Raw genomic sequence first — 22,631 nt, 5'->3', positions numbered from 1 at the left:
AGGGGACGGCTGAGGTTGGTTGGTGCTCCAGACCCAGCACAGCACAGCCTCCAGCATCCCTTGACCAGAGGTTGTCTCTCTTGGAGCCCAAGACCACTGGCCTCCCACCCCCACCCTGCCCCGTACTGTGGCCATCAAAATTGCTTCCCAGGGGCCACTGATCATTTGTGGTAACTGTTCTTCAAGGTCGAGAAAGTTCACTGTGACCACATAGGACTTCAAAAAGCAAGAATGTGGTCAAAGTAGGATGATCAGTTCCTGTAGAAACTGAGCTCCTTTGCAACGACTGATGAGCCTGTAAGACACCCGAAGCATGAAGATCTCTAACCCATGATCAGAGGGACCTGTTTACTGGGGAGGAGACCCACTCATTTTTCTATCCAGAAACTCCTGTTGTGTTTCAAGCACTGTGCTGGGTGCCTGGATATTGCTACAGATCCTGAATCAACTGAGGCCCTGTCTAGGCTTAGTTCCTCTTTTTCAGGGAACTTAGTACAGGAGGCAGAAGAGAAAGATCAACAACTCTAAGTGCTACAAGAGAGGGAAGTACATGGGGCTGGGAGCCTAAAGGAGAGGCATCTAAGTCAGAATGGGGAATTTGAGAGGGCTTCCTGGAGAAGATGGTATTTGACTTGCGTTTTGAAGGACAGGCATTATCAGAGGGGAAGGGCCTCCTTAGGAAGAGAGGCCAGCAGGGTACATGGTCCCAGAATACTACAAAGTATTCAGAGAAGTAAGGCAAAGAGTGAATGTGCTGAATGGCTGGAGAAGAAGTCAGGAGGAGAGAAGGAGGCAGACAGGAGGGCATGGGAGCCTAGCCAAGGAGATAGAACTTTATCCTGTGGGGGCCAGGTGAGCAAGGAGGTGAGGTAAGCAGGTGTGTGTTTCAGAAGGATGGATAGAATGGTGGCAAAACACTGGAGGCTGGAGTCCCAGCCAGGAGGTTATACATTTATCAGGTGAGATGTGACAAGTGTCACACTAATTTGAGAAGGAGACAGATGTAAGACCTATTTCAGAGGTTGATCTGAGGATTGATTGGGTGCCTGATTAGATGTGGGAGATGAGGAAGAGGGCAGAGTCCAGGATGACACCCAAGTTCTGACTTGGGGGACTGGTCCAGAGGGTATGGCTTATCTACTGCCTCACAGCAACTGCAGAGGATGGGCTCTGTTCCGGCACATGGATCTCACCCGCACTTACTCTGCACTGTGAGGTGACCTGTAGTGAGTCCCCTCCGCATGGTTCCCCCCTCCTAATGCCAGTTGTCATTATCTCGCGGTATATTGAATTCCTGCAATAGAAGATGTCTTACAGAGCTTCACTTACATGTCAAGGGGTAAAAGTTGGGGTCACCAAGGAGGGTGTGGCCTGGGCAGACCTTTGGACCTCAGTATGGTAAGGCATCAAGTAGGAAACGCTCTACCCGGATTACACCTGTGCCTCCTTCCTGGTAGCAGTGAACTTGTTTTCATGTCTTTGCTGGATCCAGGAGACCAGTCTCAAAATGGGCTTCTTTGTCTGTTCTCTAACGGGTCCACACACTCTAAGGATACCAGGCGTGGTGGGTGTTAGCAGCATCCTCACCCTAACACCCGCAGGAGGAGTTGAGGAGGAGGAGGAGTTGTGAGCCCACAGGCCCCATGACTACAGCAGGTTCATGCTGTATAGTTTGCTTCTATGGCAGCTCTCAGTGGTGGTGGTGCGGGTTGGGGGGCGGGGGGGGGGGGGCGGGGGGGAGGGGGGGGCGGGGGGGGGGGGAAATGCTGGCTGGGAGTTAGCCAGGTCAGGGTTTGTGCCTCTCTCTACCGTGTACCAGGGTACAACTGAACCTCGGTTTTTCAGCTTCAATGCAAATAATAATAACTGCCTGGCAGAGCTGTGGTAAGGGTTAGAGAGAAGTGGCATGAAGTGCTGAATACCATAGGGGTGCTCTGAAATAGTAGCTGGTGTTGTTGTTTCCCTATCTAGAATAGAGGAAAAGAACACACAACTCTTGTCACAGTGTTTTGGGCCCCAATAGACTAGGAAAACAAAGCCTGTTGGTGCAATTTAAATTGCCCAGCAGAGAGCTGAGATTGGTTGCTAGGTGGGGCTGCTGTGGAGGATCTTGTCTGGCTCCTGGGCTCAGTCTGGACATTTTCCACAATCTGGAGACAGTCTGGGTTTCTCCTGGATACGTGCAGGGTGAGGATGCTGCTAACACCCACCCCCGCCTCATGTCCTTAGAGCTGTGTGGACTCAGCCTTCTGACTCCCCCACCAGTGGGTCCCTTGGCCTGGGCCCAGCTAGGCACCTTCAGGAAGTGATAAGTGGCTGGAACTCAGCGAGCTGACCTCATGGTTGGATAGACACTTCCTGGAGCCAGAATGTGCGTGTGTGTGTGCCCCCTGGCTGAAGCTTTCCGCCTGCCCGAGGGGATCATGCCGAAGATCCAGCTTAGAGGGGACTTCTTGGTTCCATATTGTCTCCCACCATATAAAATTCATTTTATATGAATATATTTTTATTCCTGGTCTTCATTTTCAACAAGGGGATCTCAGTTTTCCTCTCCTGTTTTATCCTGTTACATTTTAATTCTGCCTCACCCGTGAGCCAGGCTAGCCAAGCTGCCCCGCTAACATGTGTCCATGTTGTGTCCATGTTCCTACCCATGATCTGATCTTCACTCTCACTTTCCAGCTTGATGGAGGAGGGTCAGCTCTCTGGCCCGCCTTTGGAATATGAATGGCCTCTACTCCTATGTCAGCCGTTGTGCTGGGCACGGTGAGGCTCTGTCCCTGCTTACGACATGCTCCCAGCTTTGTGGCAGAAAGCAGACGAATGGACACAAAAATGTTGATAAGCAGTCTTGGTAAACAGATCATGGCCTGCTGTTGCCCAGAAATCTCTGATGGATCCTTTTCACCCATAGGATAGATAAATGGCTGCATTCTCAGTAGGGCTTTCAGGCCTTTTTATGCTGCCTTCGCCTTTAGTCTGGCCTCATCCACCTTCCCCCACTCCAAAACATTAGCCCCACCAAGACCACAGATACCGTTCTGGCCTCTCTCCTCCTCTGTTCCTGCTGTTCCCCCATCCAGGAAACTGCTGCTCTTCCTTTCCTATGCCTGCAGACTTCCTGTTCATTCTTCAAGGCCCAGCAGAAACACCATTTTCTCTGGGAAGACTTTCCCACTCCTGTCACCTCCCAAATCATCACTGAGAACGAACCTGCCTGTCTGCTTCTGTTGTCCTTTGTACAGACTACTGCTGGGGGCATTATCACTGTGAATCATTCCGCTGCTTGTGTCTAGCACAGTGACTGACCCATGACAAGTTAGTTACTCAGTGTTGTGCAAATAAGTAAATGAATGAATGAATGAATACCTTAGTAAGACCAAGTACATGCATGGATGGCAAAGGCCCTTTTATGTTACCTGGAAAAAGCAAAAGAGGTTGCAGGCAGATTTCAATTCAGTGATCTGAACATTTAGTGAGGGACTATTTTATGCCAGAGAGTAGAGTGACAAACATCAATGTAATATAGTACCTGCTTTCCAAGGGCTCACCATCTACTAGGAGATGCCATAGCGGGGTTCAGTGGGGAGGCCACCTGAAATAGAAGCTAACCCAAGAAATGTTCACTTCCAAGAGGTAAATTCTGCCCCAGCAGAGTGAGTACCATCCCCGTGAGTGCTGTAAATTCGCCACAGAAAGGCCTGCTGGTGTGGGTAGATGGGTAGAGGTAGATGATGTTGCCCTGTATTTACACTGATGGGAGGGACACGGGCTGACTGCCCCTCAGTACCGGCAGCACCTGATGCGCCTTCAGACATGCCTTCCACGGGATGGATTACCAGGAAATGGGGCTCAGTGCTACTCAGGAACCTCGCCCTGGTATGTGATCCCAAGACAAATATAAACCTTGTAAAGGGCATTTTTATGTGGTTTTGTGTTTATTTTGGAGTTGGGAGTTTCCTTTCTGAGTAAGGGTGTGACCCCACTCTCCCCGCCCGGCCTTAGCCTAGTTCAACTTGAGAATTCAGAAAGAGAAGATCGTTCTCCTCGGGTCTGACTGGAATAAGAATAAGACATGAGGGTTGAATGAAATTGTATGCAAGCCAGGAACCCAAAACTCTGAAGGGACTTTTTGATCTATATAAACAGCATTAAAAGGAGTGAATTCCTGAGCAAGATACCCCAAACTCCAAATTCCTCTATGCCCTGATCATCCTTTGAGCTGTTAAGTTTATAACGGGGTGGGGTCTGCTCATCACGCTCTCGTAAGAATGACACTGATAATACTTTAAATATATGAAGTACGTTCTAGAATATAGCGTGCTTGTATCTGTTCACTCATTTGATTCTCATGGCCACCCATTGAAATACAAGGTATGGACACTTTTTTACACACAAGGCAATTAAGATTCAGAGAGGTTAAGTAACTTGTTCAAAATCACACAGGTATTAAATTTAGACTTTAACTCAGCAAGAAACATTTAACAAAGCTGGGTGTCACCAGCTTTTTTTTTTTTTTACCAGATTCTAACAGTGCAGATTTCTTACTTGGGTCATGCATGCCTTTTACACACAGTTAATCCAAAGGTCTGTACTGTGCTATAAATGTATTCTTTATGGTTAAATTCTCAGTTACATTGTTTTTTTCTAATAAGCTATTCCTCATATTTAAATAAATTAACTTGTATTTTATTAAGTGCTATAAAATGTGCATGCATTTGAAAGTAGAATTTACAACAATAAGACTATTTCCACACTAACACCTGGGGACATGGAGTGGAGGTGAGATGTGGCAGAGATTTAACCGTCAAGATAGGTTAGGGTGAGATTTTAAAGGTTCAGGGCAAACCGAGGAGTTTGCATAGATAGTCATGGAAGGCTTTTTCCCTTAAATTTTTTTTATTAGCACCACGCTCTAACCAACTGAGCTAACCGGCCGCCCTAAATTTTTTTTATTATGAAAACATTTCAAAACATTTGAAGAAATTAGAGAAGAATACAGTGGACACCCTCCCCCTAAATTCAACATTTGGTCACACTTGCTTTATTGTTTTCTGCCTTTAAAAAATTTTATAGTATATATATATATATATATATATATATATATATATATATATGCATGCACATAGATCTGTTTTTTAAACTTTTGGTATCATTTGAAAGAAAATTGTAGCCATCCTGATACTTCACTCCAAACACTTCTGTATGTATCTCCCAAGATTAAGGTCTGTCTCCTAACAACCCACAGTACCATTATCACACTTAAGAAAATGAATAATAATTTATAGAAGACCTTTAATTGGTGGAGAAACATGATTCTATTTCTAGTTCTCCCAGTAGGGGAGAGGATGTATGGGAGACTATAAGCCAATTGGAGATGATACCAGCAATGTGGGAAAGAAAGAAACCAAAGGTATCCCATAGGTACTTTTTAAATGAAGTTGATGGTCTTTTATGCCATTATAAAAATAATAACTCATAGAAAATACAGAAATGTACAGAGAAGTTACCTACAAAGTTTCTACTCCAAAACAACATTTTTAACATTTGGTATATTTTCTCCAACTTTTTATGAACAGGTGTATGTGTGTGTGTGTGTGTGTGTGTGTGTGTGTGTGTGTGTGTGTGTGTGGTGTGTGTGTGTTTTCAGGTGCTTAGAACTATATGCTTTCACAATTTTCTCTCTGTTTTTTTCCCCTTTACTTTCTTACCTAAGCAGCCCATGGGCACTCTGAAGTATTTTACTTCGCTACAGAAGCTTTTATACAAGTCCTTCCTGATTTTTACCTTCTCAGTGTGTTCTGAGGGGTGGACCTGTTTCCAGTTCCTCATACCCAAAGCTTAGCCTGCCCCAGCCTCAGAGTGTACCCCATGGGCCCTTCATGTTAGCCCTGCATCAGACGTGAGCCTGGAGCCTAGAAATGCATGCTGGTTTCTTCATCAACTCTTACAAGGCCACCCTAGGATAACCTGAGGACAAGTGAACTGAGGACACTGAACTGAATGGTTGAGGAAAATAACAAAATGTAGCAAAAACTAAATGATGGAGAGCCATTATTAAAAGAGTTGAAATGGGAGCATTAAATCAACCAGCTGATTCTTGAAAGATACAGCAGGAGGCCACGTGGGGAAGGGGAACAGGGAGAAGATTGGGGGTTGAGCCTGTATTTGAGTGTCGCCTCTGCTGGGGAATGTTGGGGAGGTCACATCTCTGACCTTTCCTGGTCTTGAGAGTGGAGATGAACCTGCCTTTCCTTCCTGTCCCACAGGAGTGGAGTGAGGGACCAGGAGGCAACTGTTTATGAAAGGGCCCTGCAAACTCTAAATCTCTGTGCAAGTGCTGGTTGTGAATGTTTTTTCTTAATCCTCACCTGAGGATATGTTTATTGATTTGAGAGAGAGAGAGAGAGAGAGAGAGAGAGAGAGAGAGAGAGAGAGAGAGAGAGAGAGAGAGAGAGAGAGAGAGAGAGAGAGAGAGAGAGAGAGAGAGAGAGAGAGAGAAGAGAGAAACATCAATATGGGAGAGGAACATTGATCAGTTGCCTCTGGTACACGCCTCAACGGAGATGGTACCCATAACTTAGGAATGTGCTCTGACCAGGAATTGAACCCGCAACCTTTCGGTGTATAGGACAACGCTCCAACCAACTGAGCCACACTGGCCAGGGCTAACAGCCTCCCCATAAGGCCACATTTCTCCCTATTCCTCTCTTGCCTCCGGAAGAATTCGGGAAGGAAGGTGAGCATGGAAGCATCCAAAAGGAGAATGAATAAGGTGGCATTTCCCAGCTAGCAGACTGTGCAGATTCCCAGGGTGGCAGGACACTGGGCAAGGCTGGGATGGTTGGAGTAGATTGATCAAGATCCCTATTTTACAGATGAGGAGCCTAAGACAAAATTGCAGTGCCCTTTTCCTCTTTACCCTTGTTGACTTTGCCATCAATGTTTGGTGCTCAGAGGCCTCTTGCTGCTCTTAGATGCCACAGCCTCCACTCTGGATCCCTGGCTAGGCCTGACCCCCATCGAAACATCATATGTTCAAACAGTACTTTTTAAGTTCTATTCACAGCTCCACCGTCAGCCCTCCCACTGCAGCTGACCTCAGTGGGAGTGAAAGAATCGTGACTCAGGAAGCAGTGAAGGGTGGTAGACAGAGTAGGTGCCTTGACACTAAGAAGACCTGGGCCCCACCCTAGCTCCACTACTTATTAGTTGTATGGCCTTGAGTAAGTTATTTAACTTCTCTGTTCCTCAGTTTCTCATCTGGAAAACATAGACCGTAACCTGCTTTACTGAGATCCTGTGCGGTGGTATTCTGGTAACAGCCAGATCTCTGAAAAAAACAAATATATGGACACAGACACACTTATATTGTAAATTTTATGATATAAATATTTATAGCACAACTTACAAATAAAAAATATATAATATTTGTTATTGTAAATTCCAGAGAGCCAATTGATTCTCACAGAATACTTTCCTTGGATTTTGCCAGTCTTGCATCAGTAGCCAACCTGTGGGTGTAGTGGACAAAGGAGCGTAGTTCCAACAAGAATGTTAGTTGATAATTTTATTTACATTAGCAAGTAAGGTAAAAATGAAACAGTGAAGGCATGTGTTGGAAGTTTACTTGTTTGCCAATGACATGAGTAACTTCTTTGATGAATTGGATAATAGTTTCTGCATATTAAAAAAAAACACTTCCTCTCTCTAAAAAATAAATAAACTATTCTTTAAAAAAAAACACTTCCTTAATTTGCTCTGCTATTCACAAAACAATGGCTACAGACACAGCACTCTTTTAAGTTTAATCTGCATTATTACCTAATCTTCTCCAGCACTTAAGTCTAGAATCAAGAAGACAATAAATCAAGTCTTGATTTGTAGTTCTGCCAATTTCCACAGTGTAAATGCACCCACCATGGCCAATTTCAAGATACCAACATGATGTCACTGACTAGAGATGGGAAGAGGGGTGCAGGAGCCCACCATTATGTAGTATTTCCCCAGTACAAAGATAAAAGGTAGAACCAACCTCAATACTAAAATATAATTAAAATTAGGAAGCAATACATTTTAAATATAATTTATTTAAATATAAGTTTATTTAATTTTTAATATTAAAATAATATTTTTACATAGTTCTTTAATAATCGGCTGACAAAATTCCTGCCAGTTGAACAATCAGCTGTCATGAACTGGTAAGCACCAGCTCTAGTGTGCACGCATGGTTCCTGAGATGCTGTAGGTGAAAGCGTTTTATAAAGAGGACTAGAGGCCCGATGCACGAAATTTGTGCAAGGGCCTTGGCCCTGGCCCCCACCCACCACCGAGGCTGGGGCCTCTGCCGCCTCTGCCTCGGCCCCACCCGATGCGGTTTTGTCCAGAAGGAAGGACATCCAGTCTAATTAGCATATTACGCTTTTATTATTATAGATAGTGCTCTCTGCAGGCTGCCTGTCGTGGTGTCAGCAGTGGTGTAATAATAACAGCAGCCAACATTTATTGGTAAACACACAGGCTCTTCTCTGCATGCTCTGCATTTGTTTACTCTTTTTATCCCCCCAATAGCCCTGTGAGGGGGTTCCATAGTGGTGCTCATTTTTCAGAAAGGAGAGATTGCTAGAGGGCTTTGTTGTCCTCAGAGTACCGTATCAACATTCCCATTTGGCAGACGAGGGGCCAAGGCTCAGAGAGGTGAGTGACTTGCCAAGGCCACACAGCTCGCAGGGGACAGAAGTGGGATTCAAACCATGTCTGTCTGATGACGGGGCCATCTTTAGTGCTGGTTTCCTAAACACTGGGCACCGCCTGATTTTAGAGAGCTTGCTTAACAAAATCAATTCTGGAGTCTCGCTCCTGGTGACATGAGTAACTCCTCTTTACCCTTGTTGACTTAGTTGGTTGGTATTTTTAACACAGTCCCCAGGGGATTCTGATGGGTAACTAGCTCAGATGGGGGCTCCCAAAGCACAACTTGGGGCTCAGAATGCCTGGATCCAGGCCCAGGTTCCTCAATGGTTAGATGGGGCACTGGCCATCTATAGCTTGGAGGCTGTGAGGACCTAATATGGTGATGTGCGGAGAATGCCCATGGCAAATGCTAGTTGTGTGGATCAGACCACAAAGCCAGCATTGCTGACTGGCCCAAGGCTGAAAGCCAGTGGTCCTGGCATGGCCTTGAAAGTGAATTTTTATTTCCCTCCCTCTACCCCACAAGAGCATACAGACACTAGGTAGTGATTTTCTCTCCTGCTTTACCAGGCCAAGCAATGAGAGATCAGAGCCGCAGTGGCCTCCCCAGAGGAGGAGGAGGCATGAGTGAGCAGCCAGAGGCTGTGCTTTAAAAAATCCAGGGAGCTGAGTTGGGGCCCTTCCCTCAGCTGTGAGTTTTCTGGGAAAAACATGGAGCTGGAACAGAAAGCTCGTGAGGCACTAGTGTCGAGATGGAAATGACCCCTTTGCCAGCCGGCAGGGGCGATCCCAGTGGGCACCTCTGCATCAACTAGTGGAAAGGAAGCGACGTGGGGAAAGGGCAAACACATAGGACTTGGAGTCAGCCTGAACTTGAATCTCAGCTCCACTTTAGGCAAGCGCTTCATCTCTCTGAGTCTCATTTTCTTCATCTGTAAAATAGGGGTGATGACGGTACCTGCCTCAGAGAGTGAGAATCAGATAGGTGAGTGTGAGTGCTTTGCAAACTAAGTGCTGTAGGTTTTGCTCTATGTGAAACTCAGGGCTGCGTGCTTTTAGGAACACAGGCAGAGCATGAGAAGCAGGCCCTGCCCTTGGCGATGTGCAATCTAGTGGGGCAGGAAGACTGGCACACAGAGTTCTGAGCAGTGTTGGTGCTGCAGGTCCAGATTGCTGCATGGATGTGGAGCTGGGAGAAGGAAGAAGGGCTGGACTGGGTATTCAGATGATGCTTCCTGGAGGAGATAGAATTTTTGCTGGGCTTGGAAGGATGGGTAGGAGTTCACTAGGCAGATGATAAAATAAAGACTCTCACTCTGGGCAGGAGATACATGATCAAGGAAATAATGACAGATGTTGGTAACAGCCACAGGCCACTTTATATGCTTTGTTTGATCCTCTTGAGGTAGGTTTTATTATTATTTCTAATTCATAGGGGAGACCCCAGGGGTTGGATATCTTGCCCGGTGTCAGACTGCTGGTAAATGGCACAAGAAGGATTCAAACCCAGGTTCTAAGGCTCTGAACTATCATCTATAGCAGTGGTTCTCAACCTTCAGGCCCTTTAAATACAGTTCCTCATGTTGTGATCCAACCATAAAATTATTTTCATTGCTACTTCATAGCTGTAATGTTGCTACTGTTATGAATTGTAATGTAAATATCTGATATGCAGGAATGGTCTTAGGCGACCCCTGTGAAAGGGTCGTTCGACTGCCAAAGGGGTCGCAACCCACAGGTTGAGAACCGCTGATCTATAGTGATTCCCTAAAAGCAGAATGTACCAGAGATGCATCTGTGATTCCATTGGTTCAATCCTTCATTTATCCAGTGAGCAATTTCTGAGCCCCTACCACATTCCCAGCCACTCTTTGGTGTTAGGGATGGGAATGAGAGGAAGGTCCCTAGCCCCCATCATGGGGCTTCAGGATAGTGGGAAGAGGACACATAAAGAAATAACCACAGTACAGTTGGTTCTCTGCCAGGGTACCGTGCTGGCCCTTGGGTGGAAACAAGTAGCTGCGTGTGTTGGAGGCGAGGGCTCACAGAAGACACTCCAGTGTGGACGAGTTGGAGCTGGTGAGGAGGGGGAAGAAGCTTGTCAGGAAGGCATTCCAGCAGAGTGGAGATATCCTAACTCCTACTATTCATACATTGTAATTTTGTTTTGTTTCTCTTCTTCTATATATATATATATGTATTTTATTTATTTTTTACAGGGAGGAAGGGAGAGAGATAGAGAGTTAGAAACATCCATGAGAGAGAAACATGGATCAGCTGCCTCCTGCACACCCCCTACTGGGGATGTGCCCGCAACCAAGGTACATGCTCTTGACCGGAATCGAACCCAGGACCCTTCAGTCTGAAGGCTGACGCTCTATCCACCGAGCCAAACCGGCTAGGGCTGTTTCTCTTCTTAAAAAAAATATTTTTTATTGTTAATAGTATTACAGATATTTCCCAATCCTCCCCACCCCCCCGCATTGTGATTTTAAATGCAATTCTGTCCTAAAAACTTGTCATGATCATCGTGGTTTTTAACGTTGGGTGACTCAATAATCTTGCACTCAACTATTACTTTTTTTTTGGCGGGGGTACTACTAGCACCAAAGCTAAGCTGGATAGCAACCAATGGCTGTAGATGCCTCACATGCAGTTTTCCCCATAATATGGAAAATGTTTTAAGTCTATATTTCTCTTGGGAGGATAAGCTGATAGAGTTGTTTTCGCCCTTAGGAATACTAAAGCCATCTATCCTTGGTTCTCCTTGAGGCTTTAACCCAATTATTCTGCTCATTTACACAAGAATACAAGGGTGCCGCAACCTTATGCTGCGGGGGTTCAGGACCTGAAGAAGGGGCCGCGCACAAATGAAAACACTAGATAAGAAATATGAATTTAGAAGGCATGGGGGGCCAGGTGGAGACCTCCCTCTTAGAGAGGCACACCGACTTCTGGCCAGTCTGCTTTTTATTCACCTTTAGATACACATCTTGCCCTCAGTAAAGCACGGCAACCAGGTAGCAGACAGACCGTCTCAAAGGTCAGTAAAGATCAGTAAAGATTTACTTTGAGGCTATCGGGTCAGGAAATTGCTTCGAACCACCTCTATCTCAACAGAACAATTGGTACATGGTATTTGTCCTGCTAATCATCCAAGGTTCATGGCCTTCCGAGTTCCTTGATGCACTCTCATGATAGTATTGACAATGGATGGCTTCCCACACAAGGGTGTCCACTGGAGTGGCCAAAGTCAGTATCATTCACACCATGGCATGCTTGAAGTAAGGTAATAGGAACTCTTCTGTTCAAAGAGTTCTCCATCAGGGCAGACTGAGGTTCTTCTGTTATTCTAAGGCAAATGGCTTTGGAAACGTCTCACGGTCATCAGTGTGCCCTTTATAGGACTCTGGATCAGACGCACTGAATGAATATTCCAACGCTGACACTAGTTTTGGAAAAAAAAATGTAAGTCCTGAACTAAAAATCTGGACTCAATATTTTGGAACCCATCATTGACAGTCTGAAGCATAGCCCGCATTGTAAAGTGAAGAATCCAGCCAGGAACCCATAATAGACTAGGTGGAAGAGCACGATCAAACTCCTGCTCTTGCCGTGCGCCCCAGTAACTCCCTAGTGGTCGGTGAATGATCCTGACTTCGGTAGGTGGTTGTAGAAGAAGAGCTCCCACCCGGGCAGGCTCTGGCTGAAGGACTTTTTGTGTTTCTCTGTCATGGTGTGTGCGAGGAGAGCTGCAGCCACAGAGGTTGCGAGGAGCATGGAGGTGCATTCTGGCTCCAGAGGTGCTGCCTGGCTATGGGGGCAGAAGGTGGGACTGCAGAGAACACCTTCTCACTGCCGATCGCACCCAGGCCAGCTGCCATGCACCGGGCGGGCTGCTGCTGAGGCCATGGGAGCTTGACATTTCTACTGCCTCGGCCAATCCCTGCACCACTGGACCCACAATGCTGCCACTATCACCACCTCCCTTTTCTTTTTCTTTGCTTTCATTTCTTTTTTATGGCTGAACTAATGACCTGGTGCATGGATTCATGCACATTGAAAGGAAATTAATTAGAAGATGGCTGGTGGGGCAGGACTGGGCGAGACGGGCCAGACATGCCGTGGAGCCAACCTCCCCAGTCTGCCGCACCTGGCATGGCACCGTGGCTTGAAGGGCGTCTGTGGAGAGAGCAGGGTCTCTCCAGCAGGTGGGGTCCCTTGGCTTGGCCTGCAGGGATCGGGCTGAAACCGGCTCTGACATCCCCCGAGGGGTCCCAGAGTGCGAGAGGGCACTCTGCAAAGTTGCTGTTGTACAGGGTGTGGAATGCAAATGCAAGTGTGCAGTAAACCAGATTTGGGACTGACAGTGCCCAGCAACAACATAACCCACGGCCGAAGGTGGAATCATGCGGCCCCATGAGGAATCGGGCTCCCTTCTCTCTGGTTTCGGGGTGTGTCACTCAAGAACCGCTGCTGCCAAGTCACCGCAGCTCAGCAGCTCCTGGTGGTCAGTGCACATCATAGCTACCAGTCGGATGGATACATAGCATATTAGCCTTTTATATATACAGATAGTATCCACCATATGGATACACCACATTTTGTTTACTCATCAGTTGATGGACAATTGTGTCTACTTTGGGGCTATTATGAATATGCTGCTGTGACATTTGTGTACAAGTTTTTGGGTGGATGTATGTTCTCAGGATGTTCCACTTCCAGTGGAGTCTAGGAGTCATGGTAGGGAGTGGGAAGAAAGAATGAAGCAGACGGACCTGCTTACCCACTGGGTACTCAGAGCAGATGGGTGGGAGTGAGAAGGGTAGGCTCAAGATCCTGTTCTAGCCTCACTGGGAGACACGTGTGAGGCCAGGGTAGGGCTGTCCCCCAACTACTGCACCCCCGCATTGTTGTGCCAGATCTGACAGCCATTTGCTAGAAATAACTTGGGCCGTGGTATTTTCCCTGGAAATCAGGTCCATTTTTTTCTGTGCCCTGCTGGGGCCCAAAATTAGTTAAACACATAGAGACTAGTGAGCCACACCTATAGTCTAGAGGAGAAGAGTGTTGTCAACAGGAAGCTGGCCTGCCAGGCGAAAGAGGTGGTCAGAGAGACAAAGGCCAGTTAACCAAGTGTAAACCGAGGGAGTGGTTTTGTTTATGGGAAATGCTGCAGGTAGCTCCCTGGCCCCATTTGACAGATGAGAAAACAGAGGCACTGCAGTGAAGGAATCTGCCATTCAGAAACAGAAAGGGTATTAAAACCAGAGTCTCCAGTTGTGCTGAGAGCAGCAGGAGCAGCAGGTTTGGTAAAACCTTGCTCTCAGTGCTGTGCCTGTTTTTGAGTTCACAGGAGAAGACTGAGGACACAAAAACAAGAATAGTTTATGTTGTTTTAGTCTCTGAAAAAACAACACCAAACTCCACCCCAGCCCCAAAGCAAAAACACAAAACAGGGCTTTAATTACCGTCTTTTTTTTCTTTCTTTTGTTTTTTGTTCTCCAGCCAGAAAACATTATGTTGTTAGACAAGAATATTCCCATTCCACACATCAAGCTAATTGACTTTGGCCTTGCTCACGAAATAGAAGATGGAGTTGAATTTAAGAACATTTTTGGCACACCAGAATTTGTCGGTGAGTTTTAGGGCTATTTCTCTCCCAGTTAAGAATCTGATATCAAAAGGTAAAGAAATCCCAGTAACAATCCGGGATATCAAAAGGTAAAGAAATCCCAGTGACAATCCAGTGTCTGGGGCTATGGCTTCCGGGCTACGAGATGATGCCTTCAAGACCCCCTAGAAACTCAATGGGTGGGAAAGGAAATGTCTTGCTGGCCTTTGGGTGAGGGTCCAGGGTTGGCTTGGGAAGGCCAGGTGGGGCTACAGGCCTTTGCAGAGTTAAACCTCCCCAGAGCTGGTCCCATCTCCTGCTCTTAGATGAGTTTGTTGTGAAGATTTAAAATTACCTCACCCTCTTGCATTCCTGTAAATTCAACTTTCTCTGAAAAGAAAAAGGGAAATCATCTGCCAGATGCCAGATCCTCCCACTCGCCTCTCTATGCCTGACCTTTATTTATGCACAGGAGGCCCACCTGCAGCAGGGCCCAGGCGGCTCTCTCTTCCCTTTGTTTCTCCCACTCTTGGCCCAGGCCTCAGAAACCACCTCACGGGGCTTGGGCTGCCAGTTGGGGGTCATAAAGAAACAGCCTTGTAAAGGGGGAAGGAATGAGAGTTGAGAACCACTGTCTCTCTGCTTTGGGAGTTAGAGTGGTCTTGAAAATGGAGGGAAGATATCGTCTCCCCAAAACCCAGGGGCTGAAACTTCTGACCACAGTCTAAATAAAATAGAAGACAGAATGTGTCAGGTCACTCACTGATGGGTTTTTAGGCCACACTTACTAGCGCTGCAGCCATGATGGCATGGTGCTGCAGAGGCCCCACAGACCCACCGGCGGGGGTGGGTGCCAAGTACTATGCCTGGTGCCCTACAGACATTATCTCAGTTAATCCTCAAACCACCTCATGAAGCAGATTTACTTATTTCCTCTATCAAGAGCTTTGTTCAGGGCAAAACACCAGTAGGTGGTGGAGCTGAGATTCAAATACAGATACATTAAACATCAAAGCCTATCCTCTTTCCATGACACTGGATTGTCTCTCTGAGGAGACCCTGCCCCAAGGAGCTTACAGTTTGTGGAAACAAGACATCAAGCCACCAAATAAGAGTTCTGGAAGGCTCTTTGCAGATCATTGGTCTAGTTTTACAAATGTGGAACTGGAGGACTGGAGGATTTTAGTTAAGATCAACCAATGGTTATTCTTCATCTTTTGTATGGGAGATATTAGGTGAGGACTAGGGGCAGACACAGTGATGGTAAGGAGCCACATTCAGAATAACACACCCAAGGTCACACCATGAATTGGTGGCAGAGCAATTAATCACATCCTGTCTCATGGCCAATCATTGCCCTGACTTTCTGATTGAACCATTTATTGTTATTAAACAGTTGGCATGACTTAACAAAATAAACATATACATTTTTACTACATATGTGAATGGTAGGCAGCAATTGCTATCTCAGAAAAAAGTTCAGTAATAGATGTCTTATGCTCCAGGTTCAAGCTGGCTCTGCCACCAATTCATGGTGTGACCTTGAGTATGTCATTCTGAATGCAGCTTCTCAAAGTCTGTTCAAACAAGATATCTAGCCAAGTCAATGGGATCAGTCAGGGCCTTGAACCAGTGAGGGACAAGGGCTGTTGTGGGTGGGGGAAGTTTCTGAGAGGGGTGGGGAAGGAGCCAGGGTAGTGGAGGAGCCCATTCCAGGTCCAGTCATCCATAGCAGGGGGATAGGGCCAGAATTAGTGCATTTATCAGAGACAATTCACTGTTCACTCTGGATGGAGCAGAGAGTTCACACAGACTGGTTATGTACGTGGGATATTCATGAGTAGGGCCAAACTGTGGAGTGTTTTGCCCAATCGTATGCTGATAAATGTCTAACAAATGGGTCTCAAAACAAAACCCTAATTTCTAGTATTTTCCAATTTCAAGCTATGAACATGTCACTGAAATCAGAGTTGTGAAGAGATGCTCACAGCTGACTCTTGTGAGACAGTATGAGTCAGTTCCAGCCCCAAACTGGCTTTCTGTGTACCTTACAGATATGTAGGGTGGCTTCTCTAAGCCCCTGCCCAACCTCTGATGCCCGACTCTCCTGAGAAACAGGTTATAACCATTTTCCTTATTTCCATGATTTCTTTGAAATTTCAACCGGAGACCCAGGGTTAAAAATTTACTGTCAGCTTCCTGGAGTGTGGTGGACCTGGTTTTCCAAACGTCCTCCCACTACAAAACTGGGCTCTTGAAAAAAATATTATTTTTAAAGCAATTTTGGACTCATAGGAAATGAGTAAGGGTAGTAACTCCTTCAGCATATCTGGCTCACCCCAAAGCCAATGAAATGAATTTAGAACTGGATCAGTGAGCAGCAAGTTCAATAGAAGGGCTGCTCCTAAAAGCAAGTACACATATCAGTATTTCAATCAGAGACTAGCAAGATTTAGGTGTTCAAAGACATAAGATATTGAAACCATCAGATGTTGACTATAAAATAAATGGAATGTATATAGAAATATAAGGTAGAATCACAAGAATGAGCAAGCAACAAGAGAGTGTCAAAGATGCCCAGGCAAATTCTAAAAGGAACCAGATAGAACTTTAAGAAATACAATCTATACTTGTAGAAATGTAAAACTCAATGAATGGACTAAACAGCAGATTATACACTGCTGAGGAGAGACTTGAAGAATTGGAATACTGAGCTAGAAAAAATTAGCTAGAGTACCACAAACTGACAGACCTAGAAATATGAGAAAATAAGAGAATGAGGATAAAAAAAGAAAGCCTAACATAGGTCTATTTGAACAGAGACAATAGAGAGGTAACATTTGAAAAGAATAGCTGAGAATTTTCAGAACTGATGTAAAAACAGAAACCGAAAGGACAGTGTACATCAAACAGAAAACAAAAGAAAATAAATCCATACCTAGCCACATTATAGTTAAACTCTAAAGTACCAAAGACAAAGAAATCTTAAAAACCAGCCAGAGAGAAAAGATAGATCACCTACAAAACAAGAAACAAACAGTAATTAGACTGACATACTTCTCAAAACAACAATGGGGCAGGGGAGGGTGGGGGAGGAAGAGGTAAGAGATCAACCAAAGAACTTGTATGTATATAAGCATAACCAATGCACACAGACAATATGGGGGTGAACGCCTGGGGGGGAGGGGCAGGCTGGGAGAGGTCAATGGAGGAAAAGGGGGACATATGTAATACTTTCAACAATAAAGAATTTAAAACAAAACAAAAATGGGAGCCAGTGTCCAATAGAATATTATCTACAAAGAGCTGAGAAAAAAACAATAGTTGTGTACCCAGGAAAATTACATTTCAAGAATGAGGGTAGTGCTTGCTTTGGCAGCACATATACTAAAATTGTAATGATACAGAGAAGATTAGCATGGCCCCTGCATAAGGATGACATGCATGTTTGTGAAGCATTATATGTATAAAAGAAGAATGAGGGTAAAAGATTCAGGTAAAACAAAGCAAAAAACAATAAAAACAAAACATAATCAAATACCAGCAGACCTTTTGTAATGGAATTTCTAAAGGACATACTTATGAGTTAAGGAAAATGACCTCTGAAGGGACATCTCCATGTAAGAAGTAATAGGAACAAATAAATCAGTTAACGTTATGCAAACATGAACATTTTCTATTTAAAATAATGATGAAGTTTTAATTATGAGGGTAAAAAAAGGACAACTAAACACTGAAAAAAATAATGCTAGATAGGACAGAATGCTTGAAATTAGGGTCTTATATTAGTAGAGGAAGGTTAAAATGTTGACTTATGTTAGCATTTACTAGGTAGACATAGTAAAGTCTCAAGGTAGCCATTACAAAAATATAAGTGTGTGTGAACAATAAGAAAAAAACAACAACAGAAAGAAACATGAAAATGAAAGATCATGGATGATCATTCAATGGATGCTAGAAGCATAATGGTGAGTGAGGGGGAGAACATCAAATGACAGTGGATCACATGCAGTATTCCATCATTTTTTTTTTTTATTGCTTAAAGTAATACAAAGGGTATTACATATGTGTCCATTTTTTCCCCCCACCCTAGACAGTCCCCTAGCCTCCCCTATCCCCCAGTGTCTTATGTCCATTGGTTATGCTTATATGCATGCATACAAGTCCTTTGGTTGATCTCTTACCCCCCTACCTCCTGCCCCCCAACCCTCCCCGGCCTTCCCGCTGCAGTTTGACAATCTGTTTGAGGCAGCTCTGCCTCTGTATCTATTATTGTTCAAAAGTTTATAATGGTCTCTATTATCCATGAATGAGTGAGATCATGTGGTATTTTTCCTTCATTGACTGGCTTATTTCACTTAGCATAATGCTCTCCAGTTCCATCCTTGTCGTTGCAAATGGTAAGAGTTCCTTCCTTTTTAGAGCAGCATAGTATTCCATTGTGTAGATGTACCACAGTTTTCTAATCCATTCATCTACTGATGGGCACTTAGGCTGTTTCCAGATCTTAGCTATGGTGAATTGTGCTTATGCCATCATTTTTATGAAGCTGAAAAATAAGCAAAGCCAAAAGAATGGCTTCCTGTTTCTGCAAGTAGGGAGAGGTGGGAGGGTGGAATGGTGGCCATACCCTGTAGATGCAGTGGCTTTGATATTCTAGGTCAACAAACTTAACCTTTCCCACTCCTTATCTTACTCCATTAGTGGTGAAACAGGCTCACTTCTTCTCCCTGCTCTAGCCTCTGCCCTCTCTTTCTCTTCCATTTCATAGGTAACCTTTTTCTTTTTTAAAGAGTTGTCTACAGCCCTGACCGGTTTGGCTTGGTGGATAGAGCGCCGGCCTGCAGACTCAAGGGTCCTGGGTTTGATTCCGGTCAAGGGCATGTACCTTGGTTGTGGGCACATCCCAGTAGGGAGTGTGCAGGAGGCAGCTGATCGATGTTTCTCTCTCATTGATGTTTCTGACACTCTCTATCGCTCTCCCTTCCTGTCTGTAAAAAAATCAATTAAAAAAAAAAAAAAGAGTTGTCTACAAACTTATCTCCACTCCCCACACTCAGGGCATTCTTTGGCCACTGCAGTGATTGTGAAATGCAATACTCACTTGCCAGTGCTTGTCTGCTTGACCTCTGGGCTGCATTTAGTCTCCTTTTTTTCTCAGTAGAGTCTTCTTCCCTAGGCTCTGCACCCTCTCCTGGTCACCGCATCATTTGCACAATTCCCGTTTCCACCTATACGATGACTCCAAATTTGATAGCTCTGGCCCACTCCCTAATGCCCAGCTTCTTCCTGGACACCTTCCCCTGGATGCCCCTCAGGCACCTCAAGTTCATCATCTGGACCCCAGAATGTCCTTCTGACCCTCAGGTGGGAGGTACCCTCTTTCAGACCAGACTCGGAGGAATGTGTATTCCCTCTCTGCCATCTTCTCCATCACCTTCCAGTGGTGACCTGACTGGCTTCCACCAGAGAGCTCTTAAGTAGGCCTTGTCACTAGGCCCCATTTCCCCTTCTTGCATCTTCCTCTCCCCACCCTCCTCTTCCTTTTCCACACGTTCCTTTGTGCTCTCCTCACTATCAAGGCCTCTTTGTAAAAGGTTTCTACCAGGATAACAGGCAACTAACTTCCTCAAAATTCTTAGAGCTGGATTATTCTCTTCCTTTGCTCTGACTTTTCTTAGTGGGGATTCAGGATGGAGACATTTGGTACCAAACTCCCTAAAATTCCCTACAGCCATCTCTTCCATTTTCATACTCCTGCTGACTCTTCCATATGGCTTCTTGCAGCTCCAGAGATTGTGAACTATGAGCCCCTGGGCCTGGAGGCTGACATGTGGTAAGTAGTGTAGGCCACCCAGGTGGTCTAGGGATCCTCCCAAAGGCAGAAGGCCTCAGACCCTGGCTCTGGCTGATATCCCTCTTGACCGTGAAAACCCCTTTCTCCATGCTCTCCTTTCAGAGACTCTGGCTGCTCCAGGAGTGCTGGGTCTGAGGCCTGGGCAGCTGGAGGCAGGTAGGCCTGGAGATGAGGCCAGTTAGAGCATGGCAGAGGCAGAGAACAAGGGAAGAGCTGAGGCTGAGGTCCAGGATCCACCCCCGAAGCCTGCCACGGCCATGATGGAGATAATGTAGTAACAGCTTTTTCAGTCAGTCAACCAAGTGACACTGAGAGCCTCTTGTTCCAGGCTCTGTGGTGGGCCTGGGGATACCGCAGTGATTGATTCTCTGCACAGACAGGACTTGTTTCATGTGGACAGTGCTTTATAGCTGGCTGAGCACCTTGATTAGTTGGTTTTCTAAAATCCTCCCAGCAGTCCTGTGAGGTAGTTATTATTGTCCTCACTGTATGAGGAGAAAGAGACTCAGAAGTGTTAAGGGACTTGCCCCAATCACAGCCTGCAAGTGCAGGAGTCTGATCTTGAACTTGGGTCCTTGGACTCAATGTCCAGAGTGTGATGACTCCACATGCTTCCCTGGGTGCTGCTGAGGAGTGGGATGGAGAGGACTGTGGGACTCGAGATGGCATTCAGAGGCAAGTGACCACTTCCCCTGAGAACCATGCGGGGAGTTCCTTGCTGGTCCAGCATTAGAGCCAGGAGACCCTGACTTGACTGTTCTTTGTTTTGCAGGAGCATAGGCGTCATCACCTACATCCTGTGAGTATCCCTGATTCCGGGTGTCCCAGCTTAGACCTGGGGGAAGCAGGAGGAATGAGAGAGGGGCAATCAGACAGATTGACACCGAGCACCCACCATAAACCAGATGTGTTCGAGCCACACAGTTAACCTGAGGCTAAGCCCTCTTAGCTCCATTCCACACATTTGACCCTGGGGTTGGAGTTGGGCAGGAGAGCAGCCTGTGGCCCTCCGCACTGTGCAGCCTGTGTCTGCATCCCCACCGTGGCCGGGGCCCACCGCTCTGCTTCACCCAGACCAAAGTTTGCTGTGAGAGTGTCAGCTTTCACTCAGAAGCCTTGTGATGACAGCTCTCACGTCATTATGCCCTCCCTGATCCTGCCTCCTTCTCTCCCTTTCTCCCTTCTTTCCCCAGCTCTCACATTCTCCCTCCTCCTTTCTCCCTGGAGTCTCTCCTTTCTGTTCCTGAAGTTTTAAGTCGCTCAAGCAGAGATTTCCTGCACAGCTCTGCGTGTAGTGGATCTGACACTTTCCATCTCCGTGGCCTTGGCAGATTCTTAACTCTCTCTGGGCCTGTTTTTCTCATCAGAAAAATAGGAATCACAAATGTCCCACCAGGGGTGTGTTGTGAGGGTTAAATAAGCTGACATGTGCAAATTTCCTGGCACTGCTCTGGCACCTAGAACATGGCTGATTAGTGGTTGTTTATTCCATCAGTCCTTCCCAACCAGTTTCCCCCCCACAGCACACCTGGAAAATGCTATTTCTCTGGCACATTGGGTGAGAGTCAGCCCACAGCCAGACTCAACAGCTGATGGGGTCATTCTCCCAACACCCCCATAAACTAGATTTCTGACCAGCAGTACTTGGACTGGGGGCTCTGTACAATGTGGGGGACCCCCTTGAGCTGCAGAGAGGGACTAAACCCTGACTGTACATAAGACCTTTTGATACCACCACGGTCGAGATGGTACGTACCCCAGATCTATTAAATGAGAATCCCTAGGGGTGGGATCTGGGCACCAAATATTTTAAAAGCCCCAGAGGAATTCGATGCAAAGAGAGAGAATTTGATGCATTGCTCTATAGTTCCAAATCAGAGCCAGAATAGTCAGATGTTGGCTCTTGAAACATTGGTTTCTTCAGAACTCTGGTGCCCGCATTGAAATGTTAAAGAATTCCAGTGTGTACAGGGCACATAGACTTCTTATAGCTCATTTGAGTTCCGTACAGTTTTTTGAGTGCCTGCTCCATGGTGGGCATTGTGCCAGGCACTTGGGATAGTGACATGATGGAGAGTCTGCCCTGCTAGTCTGGAGCTCCCTGTGTTGGGGTGGGTTGGGGAATGACTCCAGGTAGCTAACTCTCACCCAGTGGGACCAAGGTTATGGTGGAAGTATGAACACATCTCTGTGAGACACAGATGGGAGAGGCAATGGTCTGCTGGGGCTTCAGAAGGTTTAATGGGTTTGGGGGAGGAGAAGGAGCTTGATTGATTGACCTGATTTGAACTGGACTGTACAGAATGAGGTTAATTCTCCAGGTATAAAGGGATGGAAGGAATGTCCTGCTCAGGAAGGAAACAGCATGTTAAATGTGGTGAAATGCATAAGGAATGTGTTAAGGACTAACTCCTGATGCCTTGCTCAGGAGTTTAGATGTGATCCTATAGAGAGCATGATTTCCAA

The 22,631-nt window shown here is 45.9% G+C and overlaps 1 protein-coding gene, 1 non-coding gene and 1 pseudogene across 8 annotated transcripts in view; 2 read left to right on the top strand and 1 right to left on the bottom strand.

The window, feature by feature from the left end:
* Nucleotides 1–22,631, top strand: part of DAPK2 (death associated protein kinase 2) — a 111,881-nt gene that overhangs the window by 71,766 nt on the left and 17,484 nt on the right. For all 7 annotated transcript variants that reach the window (XM_036304191.1, XM_036304201.1, XM_036304195.1 and 4 more), the window contains exons 5-7: nucleotides 14,203–14,332; nucleotides 20,096–20,144; nucleotides 20,938–20,964. In XM_036304191.1, the coding sequence (XP_036160084.1) occupies nucleotides 14,203–14,332; nucleotides 20,096–20,144; nucleotides 20,938–20,964 (206 nt within the window). The remainder of the gene's footprint in view (nucleotides 1–14,202; nucleotides 14,333–20,095; nucleotides 20,145–20,937; nucleotides 20,965–22,631) is intronic.
* Nucleotides 10,737–12,429, bottom strand: LOC118675911 (annotated as a pseudogene).
* On the top strand, nucleotides 17,672–17,778 carry LOC118661206. The gene has a single exon (XR_004969199.1). It is a non-coding gene; the product is annotated as a U6 spliceosomal RNA (small nuclear RNA).

The sequence above is a fragment of the Myotis myotis genome, unplaced genomic scaffold (assembly GCF_014108235.1).
Source record: "Myotis myotis isolate mMyoMyo1 unplaced genomic scaffold, mMyoMyo1.p scaffold_m19_p_1, whole genome shotgun sequence".
NCBI lineage: Eukaryota > Metazoa > Chordata > Mammalia > Chiroptera > Vespertilionidae > Myotis > Myotis myotis.
This window is presented reverse-complemented; position numbering and strand designations above follow the sequence as displayed.